General features: G+C 37.2%; 1 protein-coding gene and 16 non-coding genes across 17 annotated transcripts; 14 read left to right on the plus strand and 3 right to left on the minus strand.

The window, feature by feature from the left end:
- Positions 1–9502: 9502 nt before the first annotated feature.
- On the minus strand, positions 9503–10553 carry LOC149952605 (uncharacterized). The gene is made up of 2 exons (XM_090168644.1): positions 10402–10553; positions 9503–10334 (listed from the first exon to the last, which is right to left on the minus strand). The coding sequence occupies exons 1-2, from the start codon at positions 10447–10449 to the stop codon at positions 9621–9623; spliced, it is 762 nt and encodes a 253-aa protein (XP_090024770.1). The 5' UTR covers positions 10450–10553; the 3' UTR covers positions 9503–9620.
- Positions 10554–14089: 3536 nt separating this feature from the next.
- TRNAT-UGU (transfer RNA threonine (anticodon UGU)) lies at positions 14090–14162 on the plus strand. The gene has a single exon. It is a non-coding gene; the product is annotated as a tRNA-Thr (tRNA).
- Positions 14163–15055: 893 nt separating this feature from the next.
- TRNAT-UGU (transfer RNA threonine (anticodon UGU)) lies at positions 15056–15128 on the plus strand. The gene has a single exon. It is a non-coding gene; the product is annotated as a tRNA-Thr (tRNA).
- A 479-nt stretch (positions 15129–15607) lies between these two features.
- On the plus strand, positions 15608–15680 carry TRNAT-UGU (transfer RNA threonine (anticodon UGU)). Its single transcript has one exon. It is a non-coding gene; the product is annotated as a tRNA-Thr (tRNA).
- A 65-nt stretch (positions 15681–15745) lies between these two features.
- On the plus strand, positions 15746–15818 carry TRNAT-UGU (transfer RNA threonine (anticodon UGU)). Its single transcript has one exon. It is a non-coding gene; the product is annotated as a tRNA-Thr (tRNA).
- An 893-nt stretch (positions 15819–16711) lies between these two features.
- On the plus strand, positions 16712–16784 carry TRNAT-UGU (transfer RNA threonine (anticodon UGU)). Its single transcript has one exon. It is a non-coding gene; the product is annotated as a tRNA-Thr (tRNA).
- A 65-nt stretch (positions 16785–16849) lies between these two features.
- On the plus strand, positions 16850–16922 carry TRNAT-UGU (transfer RNA threonine (anticodon UGU)). The gene has a single exon. It is a non-coding gene; the product is annotated as a tRNA-Thr (tRNA).
- Positions 16923–16987: 65 nt separating this feature from the next.
- Positions 16988–17060, plus strand: TRNAT-UGU (transfer RNA threonine (anticodon UGU)). Its single transcript has one exon. It is a non-coding gene; the product is annotated as a tRNA-Thr (tRNA).
- A 479-nt stretch (positions 17061–17539) lies between these two features.
- On the plus strand, positions 17540–17612 carry TRNAT-UGU (transfer RNA threonine (anticodon UGU)). The gene has a single exon. It is a non-coding gene; the product is annotated as a tRNA-Thr (tRNA).
- A 203-nt stretch (positions 17613–17815) lies between these two features.
- TRNAT-UGU (transfer RNA threonine (anticodon UGU)) lies at positions 17816–17888 on the plus strand. Its single transcript has one exon. It is a non-coding gene; the product is annotated as a tRNA-Thr (tRNA).
- Positions 17889–18229: 341 nt separating this feature from the next.
- Positions 18230–18302, plus strand: TRNAT-UGU (transfer RNA threonine (anticodon UGU)). Its single transcript has one exon. It is a non-coding gene; the product is annotated as a tRNA-Thr (tRNA).
- Positions 18303–18367: 65 nt separating this feature from the next.
- Positions 18368–18440, plus strand: TRNAT-UGU (transfer RNA threonine (anticodon UGU)). Its single transcript has one exon. It is a non-coding gene; the product is annotated as a tRNA-Thr (tRNA).
- Positions 18441–19471: 1031 nt separating this feature from the next.
- TRNAT-UGU (transfer RNA threonine (anticodon UGU)) lies at positions 19472–19544 on the plus strand. The gene has a single exon. It is a non-coding gene; the product is annotated as a tRNA-Thr (tRNA).
- A 65-nt stretch (positions 19545–19609) lies between these two features.
- TRNAT-UGU (transfer RNA threonine (anticodon UGU)) lies at positions 19610–19682 on the plus strand. The gene has a single exon. It is a non-coding gene; the product is annotated as a tRNA-Thr (tRNA).
- A 65-nt stretch (positions 19683–19747) lies between these two features.
- Positions 19748–19820, plus strand: TRNAP-UGG (transfer RNA proline (anticodon UGG)). The gene has a single exon. It is a non-coding gene; the product is annotated as a tRNA-Pro (tRNA).
- Positions 19821–21728: 1908 nt separating this feature from the next.
- TRNAT-UGU (transfer RNA threonine (anticodon UGU)) lies at positions 21729–21801 on the minus strand. Its single transcript has one exon. It is a non-coding gene; the product is annotated as a tRNA-Thr (tRNA).
- Positions 21802–21866: 65 nt separating this feature from the next.
- Positions 21867–21939, minus strand: TRNAT-UGU (transfer RNA threonine (anticodon UGU)). Its single transcript has one exon. It is a non-coding gene; the product is annotated as a tRNA-Thr (tRNA).
- Between the last annotated feature and the right edge of the window lie 3039 nt (positions 21940–24978).

Genomic DNA, 24978 nt, shown 5'->3' on the forward strand with positions numbered 1-24978 from the left:
TAAAAACATGTTAGTAGTAACACTTTTAAAATTTATACAGAGGTTAAGTTATTGTTATATTATTATGTATTTATACAATGTGGATTAAAAAAAATGGCACAAATGTGTTACTTATTTGTTTGTCTGGTTGATTTACTTACATTTAAGTATTTAAAGTTTAAAAAAGTTTTAAAAAAATGAACCATTTGGTTAGATATTATCAATTTCTTTTAAGCGGGCCATTGTATTATTTTTAAAGGAGTTAAGATTCTGGTTATACAAGTCCAACGGGTAGTTATCGGTATTATACAATTTGTTAAAGTTATTTTGAATGCGAGTGATAGGGTTAACAGATTTAAAATTTTTGATTTAAAACATTTCCTTGTTACGTGTATATTACTCTTGGGTATTTTAAAGTGAAGACATGATATTAAACCCGAACAGCAAATTTGATTATTAATAAGCTTGTAAATAAAAACAGCTTCTTGCAAATTAAGTCGGTTAAATATCGTTGTAAGTTTACATTTTAACAAGGTTTTATCGTAGTTAGTATCACTCGATTTACAAATTTTTTTAATGTATAAGTATGCAAATTTCGTTGTACCCTTAACCTTTCGGCTTGTATTTTTAAATAATGAATGCAACCCCCCCAGATTTGTGAACAATACTCTATTTTAGAACGGATTAGTGAGACATAAAGTTGAATAAACAATTTCGGAGAGTTAATCGATTTAGCTAATTTTAATATCGCGTACAATTTAGAAGTGCAATGAGATTTAGGGTTATTAACATGAGTATGAAAGTGTAGTTTTTTGTCAAATATTATTCCCAAGTCTTTTACTGATGTCTCACTTTTTATTAGTACGTTAGCTAGTTTGTACGGGTGATTAACGGCTTTATGTTTAGGAGTAAATGACATTAAAGTGGTTTTAGCGCTGTTTAGGGGAATACAGTTGTCAATGCTCCAAATATTTCCTTTTTCGAGGTCGCTGTTCAGTGCCTGGCAGTCGTTAATGTTATTAATTTGTCTGTATAGTTTGTTATCGTCTGCGAACCCCTTACGGCCAGTGGTGGTAGTATTGCTGTTATTGTTGTTGTTATCCATTATTATAATAATAATTTATTAATATAATAATAATTTATTATTATAATAATAATTTATTATTATAATAATAATTTATTATTAAAATAATATATATATATATATATATACAGGAAATCTTCATTTGATCAGCCCCGGCATTTTTCTCAAGAACAATAGCCTTCTAGAAATGTGCCATTTTTAGTATGTACTCTCTCGGTGGAGATCGTTGTTATTTGTGAATTTCAGAAAAATCGTTAAAGGTTTCACGGTTTTAGAATTTGTAGTTTTTGAACGCTAGGTGGTAAACGAAAAGTTTCAATGAGCAAGTTGTAGAGCATACTCGAAAACCTTTAATGGGGTTGGTATGGTCAAAATCGTACATTTTGTCACTGAAATAATAGGTCATGAAAAATAACAAGCTGGTACTACCCAAATGTTTTTACGCCTCATGTTATTGTAATGATTGTCTGTGAAAAATGAACATGTTCTGATTCGTTTATAATGTGGGTCCGTTCAGTATTTAAAGTGCCACTGCTTTGTTTGAAAAACATTATCTCTACGTAATCCAGTAAAAAAGTATGAACCGTTATACTCGTGAGCAGCGCTCCAGGATGGTTGAGTTATAGTACGGTGATGGTCATCGAATCGCACGTTTAACAAGTCGGTTGTTTCGAATGTTATATCCTGACAGTCAACCAAAGGAGACGGCAATGTGAATCCCAGATTCCGCGGACCTGGACGTCATAACTCTAATATGGAAGACACAGTCATCGCCTACTTTGTCGCTTACCCTCGAGCATGTATAAGAATGGCATGCTCCGATTTGGACTTGTAAAAATATTATGTCTGGAGTGTCCTTAACCACCATAAATTTAACCGCCCGAATAACCATATGCCATTGGGCCATTTTTCTTCCGAATCGGCTTAAAGGGAATATAACCTCAGGTATTTGGTGTGGAACACCAACATTTGCAGCTCTAGCCGCTCTTGCCTTTGGCTTTAGAAATGTTTAGCGCCACTGTACGGGAAATTTTAAAAATTGTAGGGGTCTTCCATAAAGATTGCTTTGCGGGTTATATTCCCTTTAATGGGGTGATCTACTTCGCGTTTCTACGAAATGAAGTAGCAGAAGCATTGAAGATGTCCCTTTAGTCGACCTGCCACGCCTTTGGTTCTTGCATGACGGTGCACCTCCTCACCAGGAACGACATGTGGTGCAATACCTCAACACCGAGTTACCTGAGCGTTGGATTGGGAAGAATGGTCCAGCGCGATGGCCTCCTAGGTCCCCAGATTTGACATCGCTGGACTTTTACCTGTGGGGATTCGTCAAGGAGGAAGTATACAAAACGCCAGTCACTAGCGAAGACGACTCGCGCCAGAGAATCATTGCAGCGTTCCAACTCGTTACTCCAGATATGGTCCGTGGTTCGTTATAGAATATGCTTCATACGGATTTGTATAGCAGCGGACGGTGGCATTATTGAACCGTATTTGTAAAAAACTTTCTGTAATTCCTTATTATAATAATTGCACTTGTTTTAACACTTGATTTGTAAAAGTAAAATAATGATTTGGCTCAAAACATGTTCTTTTTTTTCACAGACAATCATTACAATAACATGAGGCGTAAAAACATTTGGGTAGTACCAACTTGTTATTTTTAATGACCTATTATTTCAGTGACACAATGTACGATTTTGACCATACCAACTCCATTAAAGGTTTGCGAGTATGCTCTACAACTTACTCTTTGAAACTTTTCGTCTACCACCTAGCGTTCAAAAACTACAAATTCTGAAACCGTGAAAAATTTTACGATTATTCTGAAATTCACAAATAACAACGATCTCCACCGAGAGAGTACATACTGAAAATTGCACATTTCTAGAAGGTATAGTGTTTGAGAAATATACCTGGGCCGATCAAATGAAGACACCCTGTATATGTGTGTGTGTGTGAGTGTGTGCCTGTTTTACAGTCAATGTGAGGACAAGTCCTGGATTTTAACTTACAGCACTGGGACCAAACTCGCTTATGGGGACAAAAACCATGGTCCCCACATGGCAAACGTTATAAAATGAGATAAAAATATATCTCGATTAATTTAAAAAATTTCGACGTACAAAACAAAAAATAGTCAAATTCCAAGATGTTACATTAAAAAATTTCTAAATTAGTTTGATTTTAATAGATTTATCAATATAAAACTAATGTTGTCATTTGAACGTTAAAACTAGATTGGGGTGTTTAGAGAAAAACACAGAAACAAATTGTAACACATCTAGATTAACCATGACTGATAAGTGGCGCACCAAACGAGGCCTACGGTAACTAAAAACGTCACTTCCGGTATGAAACACACTATTAATGGTTCCCACAAGGTATGCAACATATGAATATGATAAATGTCACAGTTTTTTCCCCTACAAGGTATATGAATTATTATGACGTCACATCAAGTAAAATAAACTTTTAATGGGTCCCCATAAGGTTTGTCATTTGGTCCGTATAAGTTTTTCCTATTTAAAGAAAAAAACACGTCATAGCAAAAATACCTAGGGGCAATCTCAAACCGACTACGAGATTTGGAAAGTATTTAAAAAAAATTAAATTCATTTCAACATTTTGGAATTTTAATAATAATTTCAGAAGTCTTATTTTGATTTCCCAGATTTTGACGTTATTTCTAGATTGTGACGCTGATTTCCGGATTTCGCGATTTCATTACAGATTTCTGGATTTCGACACAGATTTTGAGATTTTGAAACTAATTTCAAAATTTTAAGGGATTTTGGAACTTGAACAATAGTTTCAGAAATACTATTTTGAATTATGAGATTTCGACGGTAATTTCTAGATTGTGACGTAGATTTCCAGATTTTAAGTCAGATTTGAGGATTTAAAGAGAGATTTCGGGATTTTGAGAGTGATTTCGGGATTTTGAGAGTGATTTCAAGATTTTGAGGGTGATTTCGGGATTTTGAGATTTTGACTTGGATTTCAAGATTTGACGGGAATATCGGGAGTTTGATTTAGATTTAGGTCCTCACAACGTGATTTAAAAAAAATACAAATGATTGGAAAATCAAAGTTAACGTCCTTATATGTGTTGTTTCATTCGAGACACCCGTAAGGTACTTAGTGTGGTTGTTTAGAATATGAAAAAGAAATTAAAGAGACAGTAAGAAAGGTGGTAAGCTACGGTGAGAATCGGACTCGTGATCTCCTGTTTACAAGACAGGCACCGTAACCATTAAGCCATGCGGCCCCGGAACCGGAGTAATTCTTATTATAATATGAAAAACATATACAAAATAAAGTAATAAAGGTGGTAGGCCACGGCGAGAATCGAACTCGCGAAATAAATCCGTCTTAATATTCTGAAAATTAATCCTTAAGAATTTTCGAAATCGGTTTAGCCGCTTCAAAGCAACGGTCGAAAATGTCCAAAATCACTTCTTTCTGCAACTTTGAGAGTCAGTTTAAAGTTTTAGTTTGGCACTTTCAAAGATAATATGGCCCTCGTACCCTAGATTCGAAATAACTGCCTCGAGCTGACCCACTTCCTGCCGGAACTCCGAAAACATTAGCTCCATAGTTACCATAGTAACCATTTAAAAATAAGACCATGGCCAATTTTGATGATGCGCTATTCGCGCAACCGCGTGTCACCAAAGATGGCCGTACTAGGACAATACAGCGACCGATGGAGGCCAATTTTTCAGAGGTCACGTGCCGGAAGTAGGTAAACTCGTCGTTATTAAACCATAAACCAGAAAGCTGTCAGAATTCGAATCTAGTTCTATATTATCTTTCTCACTATAGAAATGTTATGCTAATTATCTGGTGATGGTTTCTTTTAGTAATGGGACTCTTTGACCTATTTTATTTATCTGTGTTATTGAAACTCTGGACCAAAAACCGTTATAACCAAAAATTCTATTATTTTTTATTTTTTGTAAAATATTGGTCTTAGCGGTCAAACAAAGTTACTAATTTTTTTATGGCTGGGTGAATAGTACTTTTAGCCTAACGAGAAGAATATCGAATAGCCCAAAATTGTCTAATCAAATACCAAGGCGAATAGTAGATTTTTAACCAAATGTCGAATAGCTAGGCCTTATGCAAATAATACCTTCTCGAATATTCGTCGAATATAGGTTTAATTTTGGTCAAATAACAAGTCTAATAGTCGAAATATTTATAATTTTAAAATCTTAATTGTAGAACTGAATTATCTATGACGTAAATAAAAAACTAAAAAGTATCTGCTGAGAGCGAACTAACCAATGACGTACGTATATTATAGTATATTATAGATTCGTTTATTTGAATGTTACCATACGCCGCCGTCCTAGCCGTCAACCGCCAGGTGAGAGCTCTACCATAGAAATTTCTTCCCCCAAAACGGGTTTTAGCTTCACCCGATTGGGAGACCGAATATTTACCGAATAATAGAAATGTTATTCGAATATCTAGACGGTCATTCGTCTGGATATTCGACGGAATTATTCGGTGAAGTCGGTTATTCGCTCAGCCTTAAATTAAGGAAAAGAACCTTAAACGAGGTTTTTTATTATTATCAGAATTTTATTAATAGGTTTTTGGTAGCTTTCAACTGCATTTTTTATGTTTACGAGTAACGAATAAAAAATTTCAACACAGCCTTGGGTGTTTTTAGAACTGAAATAAAAATAGTCGTGGCGTCAATTTTAAACAAGGGTTTTAACATGTTTTAAACCAAATTTTGAATAAAACTCTATGTGTTTAAAACGATTGAATCAAACGGTTTTAAACATGATGTTTTTCAAGGAAGATTTTACAGAAGTATATTTTAGGTATTGAGGAAAATCAGAGAAAGATTAATCGATTGGTGCATTGCTATGTCGAAAAGTAAGGTAAAGGACTTGATACTAAAGAGTTACATTCAAAGGTCTGCTTCTTATTTAAGCCTCTATATACACGTATTACTTAATTGAACTCCAGAGATTCTAAGTTTCGTTAGAATAAATTTCACGAAGTCTTTCGTAACTTTGTGAAGTACATCATAGCAGTGTTGGGCACGGCTCCTCTTATTGTGGGCGGATTTGTTATTATGAGCGAAAATGAGCGGTAATTTTTTTTAAAAGAGTGCAAAACAAAAATGAGAGGACGGCAATTTTACCGCTCAAAAAAAGAGCGGAAAGAGAGGAGCGAAAATTTTACCGCTCAAAAAAGAGCGTAAAAAGAAAAACGAAAATTTTACCGCTCAAAAAAGAGCGCAAAGAGAGGAGCGCTGATTTTACCGCTCAAAAAAGAGTGGAAAGAGAAGAGCGAAAATTATACCGCTCAAAAAATAGCGCAAAGATGGGAGCGAAAATTATACCGCTAAAAAAAGAGCGGAAAGAGAGGAGCGAAAATTTTATCGCTCAAAAAGAGAGCGCAAAGAGAGGAGCGAAAATTATACCGCTCAAAAAAGAGCGGAAAGAGAGGAGCGAAAATTTTATTGCTCAAAAAAGAGAGGAGCGAAAATTATACCGCTCAAAAAAAGAGCGGAAAGAGAGTAGTAAAAATTTTACCACTCAAAAATACGGGCTTGTGAGCGGCTCTTTGACGAAAATGCCCAACACTGAGTACATGTAATATAGTTTTCTATACGCCACCTGTTAGTGCATTTCGATAGTCACATTGTGTAGAATTTTCACGATGACATAAAATTTAAAAATTATAGATACTAGCAGAAGATTGTAGTATATGCATTTCGGGTGGGAGGTAGAATCTAATTTAACTTATCGATTTCTATTTTACATCCTTTTGACGAGTTGTGACCCGCAGTCGTCCAAATTAGATTACACCAAATAAAGTAAGTCAAAAATAGTACGTCCATAAATAGTACGTCCATAAATAAAAATGTTCCTTTTTCCAGCGCCTTTACGTGATAAATAATTCGAAAAGGAGAGTTATATAAGAAGGTCTTGATTTAGATAATACGTCAAGACTAGCAAACAACAGTAGGATCTACATTTTCAAAACAAAGAAATACAAGTTGGCAAGCCAAAATATACCTCTCCTCGGAAGAATTGTCCCTAGTGATATTAATCTCTCGAGATAACCCTTAAAGATATATCTCCGCAATTCAGAGTTATTTACTAAAAACGTAATCCCGGTTCAATCCCGCACGGTATACAATTTAATTATAATTTAAATAATTGAGACGAAACAACCGAGTTTAATTTATTCAGAATATTCTAAATTAAGTAGTTACAACAGTGAGTAAGACGAACTAGAACAACGCACAATTGAATTTAACCCTATTTACAGAACAAGTTTATCAGTTAAATGTAATACGAAGCAAATTTTAATGAAAGAAATATCTACAGAGGGTATTATAACGACCGTTCGCCTTTTGGTTTATAATTTTCCAATTTCAATTAAAAACCTTGCGGCATAAAACAATGCAGAAATAATAACTTACCTGCAAAAAAAAATATTTAGCCATACAACTGTATTTTAAGTGCCTTCCAAGAAATGTTGCCATACACATTAATTTTCAGTGCCAACCAAATAACAATACCGAAAAAACCCAAGATAAACTATTTCACAAAAACATTATCAACAAAACAATATCACCCAAAAGCTTAATACAACCAAAAAATTAAAATATGCAAAAAACGTAATCGACCAAACTTCGGAGCCAAAACCACCAATAGAAAGATATATAATAACCCAGACGATCAGGGCTCAGAACAAAAATATGCAAAATAAAAAAAATATAATAATAACCTAATCGATTAGGCTTCAGAGGCAAAATAACGAATAGAAAAATATAAAATAACCCAATCTATCAGGCGTCAAAGGCAAAAGAACGAATAGAAAAATATATAATAAAAACCCAATCGAATAGAAAAATATAATAAAAACCCAATCGATCAAGCTTCAGAGACAAAATAACGAATAGAAAAATATAATAAAAACCCAATCGATCAAGCTCCAGAGGCAAAATAACGAATAGAGAAATATTTAGTTATAACCCAATCGATCAAGCTCCAGAGGCAAAATAACGAATTGAAAAATATATAGTTATAACCCAATCGATCAGGCTTCAAAACCAAAATATGCAATAGAAAAATAAATAATAAGCCAATCGATCAGACTTGAAAACCAAAATATGCAATAGAAAAATAAATAATAATAAGCCAATCAATCAGATTTCAGAACCAAAATATGCAGTAGAAAAATATATAATAATAAGCCAATCAATCAGTCTCCACAACCTAAATATGCAATAGAAAAAAATTTAATAATAACACAATCGATCAGGTTACACAGCCAAAAAATGCAATAGAAAAATATTTAATAATAACACAATCAATCAGGCTTCACAAACAAAAAATTCAATAGAAAAATATTTAATAAACCCAATCGATCAGGCTTCAGAGCCAGAATAACAAATAGAAAAATTTATATTAATAATCCAATAGATCGGGCTTCAGAGAATCAATCCAAACACCAACACCAATAGAAAAATTAATAGCAAAAAGCCAAACACCTTACCTTTGACAAAGAACAGAAAAGGCACTTTTTTTTTATTCAAAGAAGAAAGGGCTGAATTGAGTCTGAGAAGACCGCGAGCCCGGCGAAGACACCATCTGATTAATCAGGGCGAGATATGTGTAACGGCCACGCCATCGGGGGGTTACGTGGGGACAGGGGTGGGGACACCCGTGGCGGAAGTATTCCGACCACCCGTTGGGGGATTGGTGGTCGTCCTCACACGGCCATCCACAAACTCAGCCTTTTATTATTTTCAATGGGAAAATTTAATATTTTGTTTTGTCAAAGACATTTTTCGTTGCCATGGCAAAACGGTTGCCCATTGAATAAATTCCCTTTAGGATTTTTCATGATACATGAAGGGCTACCAATCCCCCGAGTTTGAATAAAATCGGTGGGTTACACTTCGGGATGTCTCCTTGTTAGTTGGTTGTCGTTTCGGTTCCTGAGCAACACATTTACTTTAATAAATTTTATAGAACTATTTTTAACTCAAAACTGTTAGGAAACTTACCACAGAAGCCATTGTCATGAAGATAATTCAGATGACGGCCTTGTTCATCTTCGCTTTACTTAGTTAATTGTAGTTCAAGAGGGGTAGGGGGGCTCCGATAACTTCTGACATTGTAAGCGTTACATTTGGGATATTTATACTCTTTCTGGGGTTTTTAATTAAATGTTTTATCCTTAAGTTAAATTTACATGAATTTTTTCAGCTCTTTTTTTAAATACTAAGCTCACATGTAGTGAGATTTTGTAATCTATGGAAGTGAGGTTTTTTATATGGGCCAACCATGAATCTAAAATGTAACCGAAAGGAAACAGGCTAATTATTTTCGGACGTAAGTTTGGTCCACGGTTTTAAGGACGCTTTGGTTAGCGAAAGTAAGGTAGACCATTAGATAAAAGGAAATCAAGTTTAATTCGAGTGAAAATCTATTTACACATGACATAAATATTTATGGAAATAAATACAGTGTTTAAAAACTAGTAACAAGGCTAGAAGATGCTACATGAACTTTCACATAGCTCCGTGGAAAGTTTTCGAGACGCGGGCGACTTTGTCGTGGAATTTCTTCTCGACCAGGTCTCTGGCCACACCGAAGGAAGCCGCCTTCGACGCCTCCATGTCCGCGATCATCTTTCCTACACCCTGGACAGCTTGGATCTTAGAGTCCATCTTCGAGAAGATGGGACCAGAAGTCTTAGCTCTATAGATTTCAGGGATGGGTTGAGTATAGGCAGACTTGGAACCCTTGACGACCTTCATTTGGGGGATGACCACGTGGTACTGTTGCAGGTTCACCTCTGGTCGGTGCACGATGAGAGTGTGGGGCACCTTGTAGACCATGGGCTTATGCTGAACCACGGGACTGGGGATGACGAAGATGGCCTGAGGCACCCTGAAGAGGGCGGGTTTGGTCTGGACGATGGGCTTCGGAGCCTCGATGACCGGCGAAGGGATGTTGAGGATCACTTTCTTCTCCTTCAAGACATTCCCAGAGAAGGCGATGTTAGCATGAGGAACATCGTGGACTTCCGGTGCGCCTTTGGGCATCTCAATTGTTGGTTGGACGAGAGACAAGGACGGTTGAGGAATGTCGAAGACGGCAGCTGGCAATTCCATTGCCTCTTCGTGAACAGTGTTCAAGGGCGGGGCCATGTCCAAGGGCAACGGGGCTGCTATTTCGACTCCATGAGCGGTCTCAACGTCGATCGATTTCTGGCCCAGAACCTGAATAACACATTCACTTTAATAAATTGGATAGAAACTAACATTTAACTCCTGTTAGTCAACTTACCGCAGAAATGATTGCCATGAAGAGAATTGAGCTGACGGTCTTGTACATCTTTCCTTTATTGGGGAAATTTATTTGAAGAGAGGAAGCTCCGATAACATCTGATACTATGAGCGTTACATTTGGGATATTTATACTCTTTCTGGTGTTTTTTATTACACTTTTGATTTTTAAGTTAAACTTGTATGATTTTTTTGGCTTTTTTATTATTAAAGAGTAAGTTGCAAATTATTTGTACCGCCTTAATATTACTTTTAAACGAAGAAATTACGTTTAAAATACCCGAATATAAAGTTTCGTTGCTTTACGTTTCGTAGATAATTAGAAATTATCGGAACTGAGGAATAAAATATAATTTCAGGACCATTGTACTAGATTTTAATGTAAATAATAATAAAGAGGGTTTCAATTTTACCAAAAAAAGTTGTAATTTGTTATAAGTTATTTATTTTGTCTCCAAATAACACCAAACAGCTGATGTACTGTTATATTAAATGTAGTAAATTGAAATTAAAATATGTACATTGAGATACAAATTTCATTGTTTATAAAATTATAACATACACAGATGATAACTTTTTTCATGTTGATACTTATAAATCAAAACAGCTGCTGATTCAATATTATAACCAGGCGACGAGCCTGCGAAGCGGGCGATTTGGGTGGTGGGATGCCGTTTGGTTTTTTTACTATAGTAATTTTTTCAACGCGGTTACAGGTAAAAGTGGTTGTTGTATAGTGGTAAAACTTTTAAAGTAACTCCAATTATAGTTTCATTGAGTACCTTTGCTATATAATTTCTATTAAATGTAAAATTTATAATTTATTTTCAAAAAATATTGAATATTTCCAGATAAATATAAATAGGTCTCACCAGATGGCGGTAGCGTTTTGGTCAGAAATTTTAACCCTGTTGTGTTAGCCTCTTTTACTGACTTTGGTCCATGAAAAATAAAATAAAATGGCGTCCATATGCGATGCATAAGCTCGAGAATCTTAAGCCTTGGTCTTTTAGTAAAAAAATATGTGATATAAAAATAAGTATTTAGCGTGGTAAATTGTGGTGTAGTGGTTATAGGCGTTAAATTTCGTCGTAAAGTGGTGGGTACGAATCTAGAAAGGGTGAAGATTTTTAAATGAGTGTCATTTGGATGTTCGAATCCAATCCGTGTCAGTAGGAGTGTTTTAAATAAATATTAAATGTAATGAAATTAATATATATGTAATTAAATTAATATAAGTCAAATTAAATTAATATATATGTAGTTAAATTATTATAAATGTAATTAAGTTATTATAAATGTAATTCTTTGAATATTTGTATGCTCTCACTTTCAAGATAAACTTTGGTGGCTTTGGTAGCTCCTACTGGATTGGCTGCTCATAACATAGGAGGAGTTACTCTGCACCGTTTGCTAATGCTACCTGTTCAACGTGGCAGAACTGTGAAATATTACAAATTAGGTCCAGACACCTTGAAGATAATGCAGAACACACTGGGCCATTTGAAGCTACTATTAATTGATGAGTTTTTGTATGGTATCTTCGGCTTTGCTAGCTTATATCCATTTAAGATTATGTGAGATAACTGGTAAAGAACAACCGTTCGGTGGCGTTTCAATTTTACGATTTGTTCACTCTTTATACATTCTTAAGAAAACGTTTTATCTTATATTGACCTTTTTCTTTAATTAACTTGGTAAATTATTTAACTGATATTGTATCATTAGAATCGTTACAGCTAAGCTAAGAAAACTTGTCTCGGCCATCGAGCCGAAAATACGTTCTAGCGCAAGAGCGAGAGATAGCATTTTCAGCCAATAGTGTGTTTTTTTCTTTCCCAGAATGCTTTGCGAACATCCCAAGAACCGTTGAAAATTTTCAAACCAATTTATTTAAAGGTGTATTTGATACAATGCGATTCTAATATTAGCCATTCACTTTGAAATGTTTTATGGTTGTACAAAGGATTTTAACTCAGTAAAACACTTAGGATGCGTAAGGTCTAGCATATTACTTCAGAGCACATCACTTGTCGATAAATAAGTCCAGTTTATGACGTTTATGGGAATATAATTACAGATCTTGTCCGTTATTTGATTTCACTACTTTTATGACCTAGAGTAATATAGGACGTGACGTTTTTGTTTATAGGACCTTGCAATTTTTAACCGAATGGGTTTTGGGTGGATTATTATTATTTCTAGGAATCCATACCTCTACTTGGAATGCTTATCTTGCCGTATCGCGTATGGTAAGATCACTCTGACGGCCCTGGCCCAGCCTACGATAAAAAACCCTTTGCGCTCACACCCCTCACACGTTTTTACACAGAATCCTAAGGATTTGTGTGTATTAGTCTCATGTACAGTGTAGCCGTTGCCGCCGATGCCGCCGATACCGATGGCGCCGTGTCGCGCATACCTCTTCAACGGTTATAACTAGAAGAGTCAATGATATCTCGTTCGAATGTACATACATCGCCATTGATAGCCTTTCATAAAGTTTTCAAATCGGAGCCCAAGAAGTTGGGCATTTGCCCAGTTTACTATTTTCGGTGATTTCGCTTTATGTGGTAGATATTTTCATTAATATTAAGTCCGATAACGTTAAAAAAATTATTGGATAGGTTAGGATTCAGCAGACCTACAACTTCGGTTTTATCATTAAATATTAAATTTAAGTATAGTTTTCAGGGTAATTTACGGGACCCCAATTTTCGTGTTTTTATATTTTCGCCTAAAAATCTACATGCAGTTTCTTAATTTAAGTCCGACTTTCATGAAAGTTATATATTTGAATAGCTGTGGTTTACATATAGCCTAGAATTGTAAAAACGTTCCTTAAATTTAATTCTATGTAAGGTTTTTTGGGCAGCGGATACGGACACCCGAAATTTTCAACATTGTAAATCTGCGTGTTTATAGAGGTCTACGCACTTTCCACGTATGACCAGAAGTAACAATTAAGTATAACACTGATCTACCTAGTCTTCGGCGTATGACCAGAAGTAATAAGTGTGACACTCAACGGCTGACTAGTAGTAACAAATAAGTGTTATCAGAAGTAAAAAATAAGAGTGACACTGATCGAAGGAATCTTCGATGTTTTCAAAGTATGACTAGAAGTAACAAATAAGTGTAAATTTGTATATATGTGTGACCGTGGGTATATTTTGGTTGTGATGCCGGCGTTGATGGTTACTGTGAAAAGCTCAAACAAACTTAACACATTAGAAGGATTGTGTGTATTCTGACCGTCGTCCGTCTTTTTATTAGTTAAGTTAACATAGTGACGTCAATAAAACCGTCAGCCGCATCGAGACGAAAATCTACTGCGAAAGCATTCAAAGTAGAGGGATGGATTCCTGTTAATTCATAATTAAATGATCACCAAAATGTTTAAGCATAAGTGCAGTTCCGCTGTAGGGTGCACTTACTCTGTGGTTTGTTTTGAAGAATTACAGAGTTCAATTCTCACCGTCGCCTACAGCCTTTCTTACTATCTCTTAAATTTCTTTTTCGTATTCTAATAAGAATTCCAACGGTTCCGGGGGTGCTTGGCCTAGTGGTTAAAGCGCCTGTCTTGTAAACAGGAGATCGCGAGTTCAATTCTCGCCGTGGCCTACAGCCTTTCTTACTATCTCTTAAATTTATTTTTCATTTTCTAATAAGAATAACGTAGTCCCTGTGGCCGCGTGGCTTAGTGGTTAAAGCGCCTGTCTTGTAAACAGGAGATCGCGAGTTCGATTCTCGCCGTGGCCTACAGCCTTTCTTACTATCTCTTAAATTTATTTTTCATTTTCTAATAAGAATAACGTAGTCCCTGTGGCCGCGTGGCTTAGTGGTTAAAGCGCCTGTCTTTTAAACAGGAGATCGCGAGTTCGATTCTCGCCGTGGCCTACAGCCTTTCTTACTATCTCTTAAATTTCTTTTTCGTATTCTAATAAGAATTCCAACGGTTCCGGGGGTGCTTGGCCTAGTGGTTAAAGCGCCTGTCTTGTAAACAGGAGATCGCGAGTTCGATTCTCGCCGTGGCCTACAGCCTTTCTTACTATCTCTTAAATTTCTTTTTCATATTCTAATAAGAATTCCAACGGTTCCGGGGGTGCTTGGCCTAGTGGTTAAAGCGCCTGTCTTGTAAACAGGAGATCGCGAGTACGATTCTCGCCGTGGCCTACAGCCTTTCTTACTATCTCTTAAATTTCTTTTTCGTATTCTAATAAGAATTCCAACGGTTCCGGGGGTGCTTGGCCTAGTGGTTAAAGCGCCTGTCTTGTAAACAGGAGATCGCGAGTACGATTCTCGCCGTGGCCTACAGCCTTTCTTACTATCTCTTAAATTTCTTTTTCGTATTCTAATAAGAATTCCAACGGTTCCGGGGGTGCTTGGCCTAGTGGTTAAAGCGCCTGTCTTGTAAACAGGAGATCGCGAGTTCGATTCTCGCCGTGGCCTACAGCCTTTCTTACTATCTCTTAAATTTCTTTTTCGTATTCTAATAAGAATTCCAACGGTTCCGGGGGTGCTTGGCCTAGTGGTTAAAGCGCCTGTCTTGTAAACAGGAGATCGCGAGTTCGATTCTCGCCGTGGCCTACAGCCTTTCTTACTATCTCTTAAATTTATTTTTCATTTTCTAATAAGAATAACGTAGTCCCTGTGGCCGCGTGGCTTAGTGGTTAAAGCGCCTGTCTTGTAAACAGGAGATCGCGAGTTCGATTCTCGACGTGGCCTACAGCCTTTCTTACTATCTCTTAAATTTCTTTTTCATATTCTAATAAGAATTCCAACGGTTCCGGGGGTGCTTGGCCTAGTGGTTAAAGCGCCTGTCTTGTAAACAAGAGATCGCGAGTTCGATTCTCGCCGTGGCCTACAGCCTTTCTTACTATCTCTTAAATTTCTTTTTCGTATTCTAATAAGAATTCCAACGGTTCCGGGGGTGCTTGGCCTAGTGGTTAAAGCGCCTGTCTTGTAAACAGGAGATCGCGAGTTCGATTCTCGCCGTGGCCTACAGCCTTTCTTACTATCTCTTAAATTTCTTTTTCGTATTCTAATAAGAATAGCAATGGTTCTGTGGCCGCGTAGCTTAGTGGTTAAGGCACTTGTCTTGTAAACATTAAATCGAAAGTTCGATTCTCGCCGTAGCCTACCACCTTTCTTACAATCTCTTAAATTTCTGTTTCATTTTCTAATAAGAATTACGTTGGTTCCTGGGCTGCGTGGCTTAGTGGTTAAAGCGCCTGTCTTGTAAACAGGAGATCGCGAGTTCGATTCTCGCCGTGGCCTACAGCCTTTCTTACTATCTCTTAAATTTATTTTTCATTTTCTAATAAGAATAACGTAGTCCCTGTGGCCGCGTGGCTTAGTGGTTAAAGCGCCTGTCTTGTAAACAGGAGATCGCGAGTTCGATTCTCGACGTGGCCTACAGCCTTTCTTACTATCTCTTAAATTTCTTTTTCATATTCTAATAAGAATTCCAACGGTTCCGGGGGTGCTTGGCCTAGTGGTTAAAGCGCCTGTCTTGTAAACAGGAGATCGCGAGTTCGATTCTCGACGTGGCCTACAGCCTTTCTTACTATCTCTTAAATTTCTTTTTCGTATTCTAATAAGAATTCCAACGGTTCCGGGGGTGCTTGGCCTAGTGGTTAAAGCGCCTGTCTTGTAAACAGGAGATCGCGAGTTCGATTCTCGCCGTGGCCTACAGCCTTTCTTACTATCTCTTAAATTTCTTTTTCATATTCTAATAAGAATTCCAACGGTTCCGGGGGTGCTTGGCCTAGTGGTTAAAGCGCCTGTCTTGTAAACAGGAGATCGCGAGTACGATTCTCGCCGTGGCCTACAGCCTTTCTTACTATCTCTTAAATTTCTTTTTCGTATTCTAATAAGAATTCCAACGGTTCCGGGGGTGCTTGGCCTAGTGGTTAAAGCGCCTGTCTTGTAAACAGGAGATCGCGAGTACGATTCTCGCCGTGGCCTACAGCCTTTCTTACTATCTCTTAAATTTCTTTTTCGTATTCTAATAAGAATTCCAACGGTTCCGGGGGTGCTTGGCCTAGTGGTTAAAGCGCCTGTCTTGTAAACAGGAGATCGCGAGTTCGATTCTCGCCGTGGCCTACAGCCTTTCTTACTATCTCTTAAATTTCTTTTTCGTATTCTAATAAGAATTCCAACGGTTCCGGGGGTGCTTGGCCTAGTGGTTAAAGCGCCTGTCTTATAAACAGGAGATCGCGAGTTCGATTCTCGCCGTGGCCTACAGCCTTTCTTACTATCTCTTAAATTTATTTTTCATTTTCTAATAAGAATAACGTAGGCCCTGTGGCCGCGTGGCTTAGTGGTTAAAGCGCCTGTCTTGTAAACAGGAGATCGCGAGTTCGATTCTCGCCGTGGCCTACAGCCTTTCTTACTATCTCTTAAATTTATTTTTCATTTTCTAATAAGAATAACGTAGTCCCTGTGGCCGCGTGGCTTAGTGGTTAAAGCGCCTGTCTTGTAAACAGGAGATCGCGAGTTCGATTCTCGCCGTGGCCTACAGCCTTACTTACTATCTCTTAAATTTATTTTTCATTTTCTAATAAGAATAACGTAGTCCCTGTGGCCGCGTGGCTTAGTGGTTAAAGCGCCTGTCTTGTAAACAGGAGATCGCGAGTTCGATTCTCGCCGTGGCCTACAGCCTTTCTTACTATCTCTTAAATTTCTTTTTCATATTCTAATAAGAATTCCAACGGTTCCGGGGGCGCTTGGCCTAGTGGTTAAAGCGCCTGTCTTGTAAACAGGAGATCGCGAGTTCGATTCTCGACGTGGCTTACAGCCTTTCTTACTATCTCTTAAATTTCTTTTTCGTATTCTAATAAGAATTCCAACGGTTCCGGGGGTGCTTGGCCTAGTGGTTAAAGCGACTGTCTTGTAAACAGGAGATCGCGAGTACGATTCTCGCCGTGGCCTACAGCCTTTCTTACTATCTCTTAAATTTCTTTTTCGTATTCTAATAAGAATTCCAACGGTTCCGGGGGTGCTTGGCCTAGTGGTTAAAGTGCCTGTCTTGTAAACAGGAGATCGCGAGTTCGATTCTCGCCGTGGCCTACAGCCTTTCTTACTATCTCTTAAATTTATTTTTCATTTTCTAATAAGAATAACGTAGTCCCTGTGGCCGCGTGGCTTAGTGGTTAAAGCGCCTGTCTTGTAAACAGGAGATCGCGAGTTCGATTCTCGCCGTGGCCTACAGCCTTTCTTACTATCTCTTAAATTTCTTTTTCGTATTCTAATAAGAATTCCAACGGTTCCGGGGGTGCTTGGCCTAGTGGTTAAAGTGCCTGTCTTGTAAACAGGAGATCGCGAGTTCGATTCTCGCCGTGGCCTACAGCCTTTCTTACTATCTCTTAAATTTATTTTTCATTTTCTAATAAGAATAACGTAGTCCCTGTGGCCGCGTGGCTTAGTGGTTAAAGCGCCTGTCTTGTAAACAGGAGATCGCGAGTTCGATTCTCGCCGTGGCCTACAGCCTTTCTTACTATCTCTTAAATTTCTTTTTCGTATTCTAATAAGAATTCCAACGGTTCCGGGGGTGCTTGGCCTAGTGGTTAAAGCGCCAGTCTTGTAAACAGGAGATCGCGAGTACGATTCTCGCCGTGGCCTACAGCCTTTCTTACTATCTCTTAAATTTCTTTTTCGTATTCTAATAAGAATTCCAACGGTTCCGGGGGTGCTTGGCCTAGTGGTTAAAGCACCTGTCTTGTAAACAGGAGATCGCGAGTTCGATTCTCGCCGTTGCCTACAGCCTTTCTTACTATCTCTTAAATTTATTTTTCATTTTCTAATAAGAATAACGTAGTCCCTGTGGCCGCGTGGCTTAGTGGTTAAAGCGCCTGTCTTGTAAACAGGAGATCGCGAGTTCGATTCTCGCCGTGGCCTACAGCCTTTCTTACTATCTCTTAAATTTATTTTTCATTTTCTAATAAGAATAACGTAGTCCCTGTGGGCGCGTGGCTTAGTGGTTAAAGCGCCTGTCTTGTAAACAGGAGATCGCGAGTTCGATTCTCGCCGTGGCCTACAGCCTTTCTTACTATCTCTTAAATTTCTTTTTCATATTCTAATAAGAATTCCAACGGTTCCGGGGGCGCTTGGCCTAGTGGTTAAAGCGCCTGTCTTGTAAACAGGAGATCGCGAGTTCGATTCTCGACGTGGCTTACAGCCTTTCTTACTATCTCTTAAATTTCTTTTTCGTATTCTAATAAGAATTCCAACGGTTCCGGGGGTGCTTGGCCTAGTGGTTAAAGCGCCTGTCTTGTAAACAGGAGATCGCGAGTACGATTCTCGCCGTGGCCTACAGCCTTTCTTACTATCTCTTAAATTTCTTTTTCGTATTCTAATAAGAATTCCAACGGTTCCGGGGGTGCTTGGCCTAGTGGTTAAAGCGCCTGTCTTGTAAACAGGAGATCGCGAGTTCGATTCTCGACGTGGCTTACAGCCTTTCTTACTATCTCTTAAATTTCTTTTTCGTATTCTAATAAGAATTCCAACGGTTCCGGGGGTGCTTGGCCTAGTGGTTAAAGCGCCTGTCTTGTAAACAGGAGATCGCGAGTACGATTCTCGCCGTGGCCTACAGCCTTTCTTACTATCTCTTAAATTTCTTTTTCGTATTCTAATAAGAATTCCAACGGTTCCGGGGGTGCTTGGCCTAGTGGTTAAAGCGCCTGTCTTGTAAACAGGAGATCGCGAGTTCGATTCTCGCCGTGGCCTACAGCCTTTCTTACTATCTCTTAAATTTCTTTTTCGTATTCTAATAAGAATTCCAACGGTTCCGGGGGTGCTTGGCCTAGTGGTTAAAGCGCCTGTCTTGTAAACAGGAGATCGCGAGTACGATTCTCGCCGTGGCCTACAGCCTTTCTTACTATCTCTTAAATTTATTTTTCGTATTCTAATAAGAATTCCAACGGTTCCGGGGGTGCTTGGCCTAGTGGTTAAAGCGCCTGTCTTGTAAACAGGAGATCGCGAGTTCGATTCTCGCCGTGGCCTACAGCCTTTCTTACTATCTCTTAAATTTATTTTTCATTTTCTAATAAGAATAACGTAGTCCCTGTGGCCGCGTGGCTTAGTGGTTAAAGCGCCTGTCTTGTAAACAGGAGATCGCGAGTTCGATTCTCGCCGTGGCCTACAGCCTTTCTTACTATCTCTTAAATTTATTTTTCATTTTCTAATAAGAATAACGTAGTCCCTGTGGGCGCGTGGCCTAGTGGTTAAAGCGCCTGTCTTGTAAACAGGAGATCGCGAGTTCGATTCTCGCCGTGGCCTACAGCCTTTCTTACTATCTCTTAAATTTATTTTTCATTTTCTAATAAGAATAACGTAGTCCCTGTGGCCGCGTGGCCTAGTGGTTAAAGCACCTGTCTTGGAAACAGGAGATCGCGAGTTCGATTCTCGCCGTGGCCTACAGCCTTTCTTACTATCTCTTAAATTTCTTTTTCGTATTCTAATAAGAAAAGCATTTGTTCTTTGGCCGCGTGGCTTAGTGGTTAAAGCGCGTGTCGGAATATTAGCACTTACAGATTTAGGCACTCTAGCCTTGGAGGGACCAGCTTCATTGCTTACAACAGCTTCAATACCCAAATCCATTTAATTCCCAGTTTGTTAAAATTCCGTTACTGACACGGGTAAACTTGTTTTTGCTGATCTTTTTAGATTAAAGGTTATTTGTGGTAAATCAGGCCTAAACTAAATTCTTAGGCGATTACACTCAACTATTGCTTTACAGTGACACAAAGTACGATTTTGACCATACCAACTCCATTAAAGGTTTTCGAGTATGCTCTACAACTTACTCATTGAAACTTTTCGTCTACCACCTAGCGTTCAAAAACTTTAAATTCTGAAACCGTGAAAAATTTTACGATTATTCTGAAATTCACAAATAACAACGATCTCCACCGAGAGAGTACATACTGAAAATTGCACATTTCTAGAAGGTATAGTGTTTGAGAAAAATACCTGGGCCGATCAAATAAAGACACCCTGTATATGTGTGTGTGTGTGAGTGTGTGCCTGTTTTACAGTCAATGTGAGGACAAGTCCTGGATTTTAACTTACAGCACTGGGACCAAACTCACTTATGGGGACAAAAACCATGGTCCCCACATGGCAAACGTTATAAAATAAGATAAAAAATATATCTCGATTAATTTAAAAAATTTCGACGTACAAAACACAAAATAGTCAAATTCCAAGATGTTACATTAAAAAAATTTCTAAATTAGTTTGATTTTAATAGATTTATCAATATAAAACTAATGTTGTCATTTGAACGTTAAAACTAGATTGGGGTGTTTAGAGAAAAACACAGAAACAAATTGTAACACATCTAGATTAACCATGACTGATAAGTGGCGCACCAAACGAGGCCTACGGTAACTAAAAACGTCACTTCCGGTATGAATATGATAAATGTCACAGTTTTTTCCCCTACAAGGTATATGAATTATTATGACGTCACATCAAGTAAAATAAACTTTTAATGGGTCCCCATAAGGTTTGTCATTTGGTCCGTATAAGTTTTTCCTATTTAAAGAAAAAAAACACGTGATAGCAAAAATACCTAGGGGCAATCTCAAACCGACTACGAGATTTGGAAAGCATTTAAAAAAAATTAAATTCATTTCAACATTTTGGATTTTTAATAATAATTTCAGAAGTCTTATTCTGATTTCCGAGATTTTGACGTTATTTCTAGATTGTGACGCTGATTTCCGGATTTCGCGATTTCATTACAGATTTCTGGATTTCGACACAGATTTTGAGATTTTGAAAGTAATTTCCAAATTTTAAGGGATTTTGGAACTTGAACAATAGTTTCAGAAATACTATTTTGAATTATGAGATTTCGACGGTAATTTCTAGATTGTGACGTAGATTTCCAGATTTTAAGGCAGATTTGAGGATTTAAAGAGAGATTTCGGGATTTTGAGAGTGATTTCAAGATTTTGAGGGTGATTTCGGGATTTTGAGATTTTGACTTGGATTTCAAGATTTGACGGGAATATCGGGAGTTTGATTTAGATTTAGGTCCTCACAACGTGATTTAAAAAAAATACAAATGATTGGAAAATCAAAGTTAACGTCCTTATATGTGTTGTTTCATTCGAGACAACCTTAGTGTGGTTGTTTAGAATATGAAAAAGAAATTAAAGAGACAGTAAGAAAGGTGGTAAGCTACGGTGATAATCGGACTCGTGATCTCCGGTTTACAAGACAGGCACCGTGACCATTAAGCCATGGGGCCCCGGCACCGAAGGAATTCTTATTATAATATGAAAAACATATAAAAAATAAAGTGATAAAGGTGGTAGGCCACGGCGAGAATTGAACTCGCGATATCCTGTTTACAAGACAGGCGCCTTAACCACTAAGCCACGCGGCCACAGATCAAATGCTATTCTTATCAGAATATGAAAAAGAAATTTAAGAGATAGTTAGAAGGTTGGTAGGCCACGGCGAGATTCGAACTCGCGATCTCCTGTTTACAGGCCAGGCGCTTTAACCACTAAGCTACGCGGCCACGGTACCGGTGTAATTCTTATTAGAATATGAAAAAGAAAGAGCGTTGAGCTTACTGTACGCTTTTTTTAACTTCCGGTTTCTACGTCATGTTGCTCAAGGAAGTCAGCGGTCGGAGGAGCAGGTTTTTCCGTTGCTCATCGGTGTTGTGACGTCATTCAACAAAGTTAAATTAGGGGTTGCAGGCGATATTTTGTTCGTTAAGTCAGCGAACTATAAATCGTACAACAACTTTTAGATTTTTGTGACGTAGCGTTGATTAAAAGAACTCAACGATAACTCAGCGGTTTTTCTCCGTTGATAGTTGTTGAACGCAGCCCTTATTAGAATATGAAAAAGAAATTTAAGCAATGCAACAGTTGCTGGTCCTGGAGAAATAACTTTTTCTCGAATGCTTCTGAAAAATTCTGGAATTTGGAAAAAAGCTTGTAAAGTGGAGATAGTATAGCAGGAGTTATCGTTATTAAAAAATCCTTTAATAACCAAAAGTGAATTATCTTTAGGAATATTAGCACTTACAGATTTAGGCACTCTAGCCTTGGAGGGACCAGCTTCATTGCTTACAACAGCTTCAATACCCAAATCCATTTCATTCCCAGTTTGTTCAAATGCCGTTACTGACACGGGTAAACTTGTTTTTGCTGATCTTTCTAGATTAAAGGTTATTTGTGGTAAATCAGGCCTAAACTCAATTCTTAGGCGATTATACTCAACTATTGCTTTACAATCAGGATATATTTTAGACGCATCAAAATCAAGCAAATGAAGGCCATCCAAAGAAATGACTCTTTGAAACAAGTTCGGTCCTATATTTATCAAAGCACATTATAAAAGCGCATGTATAGTAACCCCATAAGCCAAAACCACTAAAAATTGACTTCTTGAAACATAAAAATTTGTCATAATTTCTAACTTAACTGTAACTCTTTAAATTTTTTCTTCAATGGTATGATTATCATATAAAACCAATAACTGTGAAATATTTACATTCGCACTCTTTTTAAACCCTTTTACAGTACCCATGGCTCCATTAACAAGTCCTTTGTCCATATCAAGATTTATCCTTAACATAAAACGTGCATTTATGAAAAGCAGAAGTCTGGATTCCAATCCTGCTGTCACTGATAAATTGCTCTCAACACTCTTAAAAACGTTGGGTTAAATGATTTTGGTTATTTCATTTTTAACTACTTTTTGAGTAAAAAATAACCCAAATGTAGTTGAAAATCTTGAAACGCAAAATTTGGGTTAAACAAAATTAGGTTGTTCTTAAGATAATATAATAGCAGCCCAAAATTGGGTCATACTATCGAACTTAAAGTTCCCATATAACAAGTATACTTGTTTTATTCCTCCAAGATCTTGCATCGTTTCCATGAGTGCTTGAAAGGATTCTTAATTTTTGATTCTAAAGGTATAGAATATTTTTAATTTTATTTACTATTTATAATTTAAATTTTTCCAATATTTTAATTTTTTTTATGTTGTGTTGATATTTCAGCGGAAGAATATAATGAGCTCCCTTGTTTAAATTTCTTGCAAATTGCCAAGGCCTACGATGATTAAATTTATAAACAAAATTAATTGTTAATTTATAACCCAAAATTGAGTCATATATTAACCATATTTTGAGAAACTTATAAATTTAACCCCAAATATCGTTATTAAAATAACCCATTTTGGGTGAAAACGAAAACCACCCAATATTTTGTTTGGTTAAATACTGACCCAACAATGGGTAAAAAAACCCCAATTAATTGTTGAATTATAACCCAAAATTTACTCATATATTAACCATATTTTCGGCTAATGTTCAATCCATATTTGGGAAACTTATAAATTTAACCCAAAATAGCGTTATCAAAATAAACCTTTTTGGGTGAAAATTAAAACAACCCAATATTTTGTTTGGTTAAATACTGACCCAACAATGGGTAAAAAAACAACCCAATTTGGGTCAAAAACAACCCAATATTTATAAGAGTGAAGCTTCCCAAGCTGCTCTTTAACTGTTTAATGCATTTCTTGCTGCCCATTGGCCTTATCATCACTCAATATTTCTAAAATAGGATTACCACATTTTTGAAGCAGAGCACTGTTTATGTCATTGCACATTTTGATGGTTGATAACAGACAAACAGGTTTTTTACCTTCTTTGCACAATGTATCATAATAGCTGGCAACCTCCTCAATATTGTCTGCTTTCGGAATGAGGCGTGTCTTCAAAAGATCAACATCTTAAGAAGTGACCTTCCCAACCTACAGTCTATAGAGTATTCTCAACATTTATCCGTAGGCAAAGTCTCCCTTCTGTCTTTTATTAATTGTTAACTCATCAAATTTGAAACACTGACGAAATAAATTGAATCCACCAACTGAGCCAATAAGTTTACGAGCTTATTTATGAGTAAGCACAGAAAATGCAGGATCCCCTTTGACGGGTTGTAATTGCAAAACCTCCACGAAAGCCAAAATTGAAACGCCACAGAACGTTTGTTCTTTACCAGTTATCTCACATAATCTTAAATGGATATAAGCTAGCAAAGCCGAAGATATCATACAAAAACTCATCAATTAATAGTAGCTTCAAATGGCCCAGTGTGTTCTGCATTATCTTCCAGGTGTCTGGACCTAATTTGTAATATTTCACAGTTCTGCCACGTTGAACAGGTAGCATTAGCAAACGGTGCAGAGTAACTCCTCCTATGTTATGAGCAGCCAATCCAGTAGGAGCTACCAAAGCCACACAAAGTTTATCTTGAAAGTGAGAGCATACAAATATTCAAAGAATTACATTTATAATAACTTAATTACATTTATAATAATTTAACTACATATATATTAATTTAATTTGATTTATATTAATTTAATTACATATATATTAATTTCATTACATTTAATATTTATTTAAAACACTCCTACTGACACGGATTGGATTCGAACATCCAAATGACACTCATTTAAAAATCTTCGCCCTTTCTAGATCCGTACCCACCACTTTACGACGAAATTTAACGCCTATAACCACTACACCACAATT

The sequence above is a fragment of the Leiobunum rupestre genome, chromosome 3 (genome assembly GCF_980474605.1).
Source record: "Leiobunum rupestre chromosome 3, qqLeiRupe1.1.hap1, whole genome shotgun sequence".
Classification (NCBI taxonomy): domain Eukaryota; kingdom Metazoa; phylum Arthropoda; class Arachnida; order Opiliones; family Sclerosomatidae; genus Leiobunum; species Leiobunum rupestre.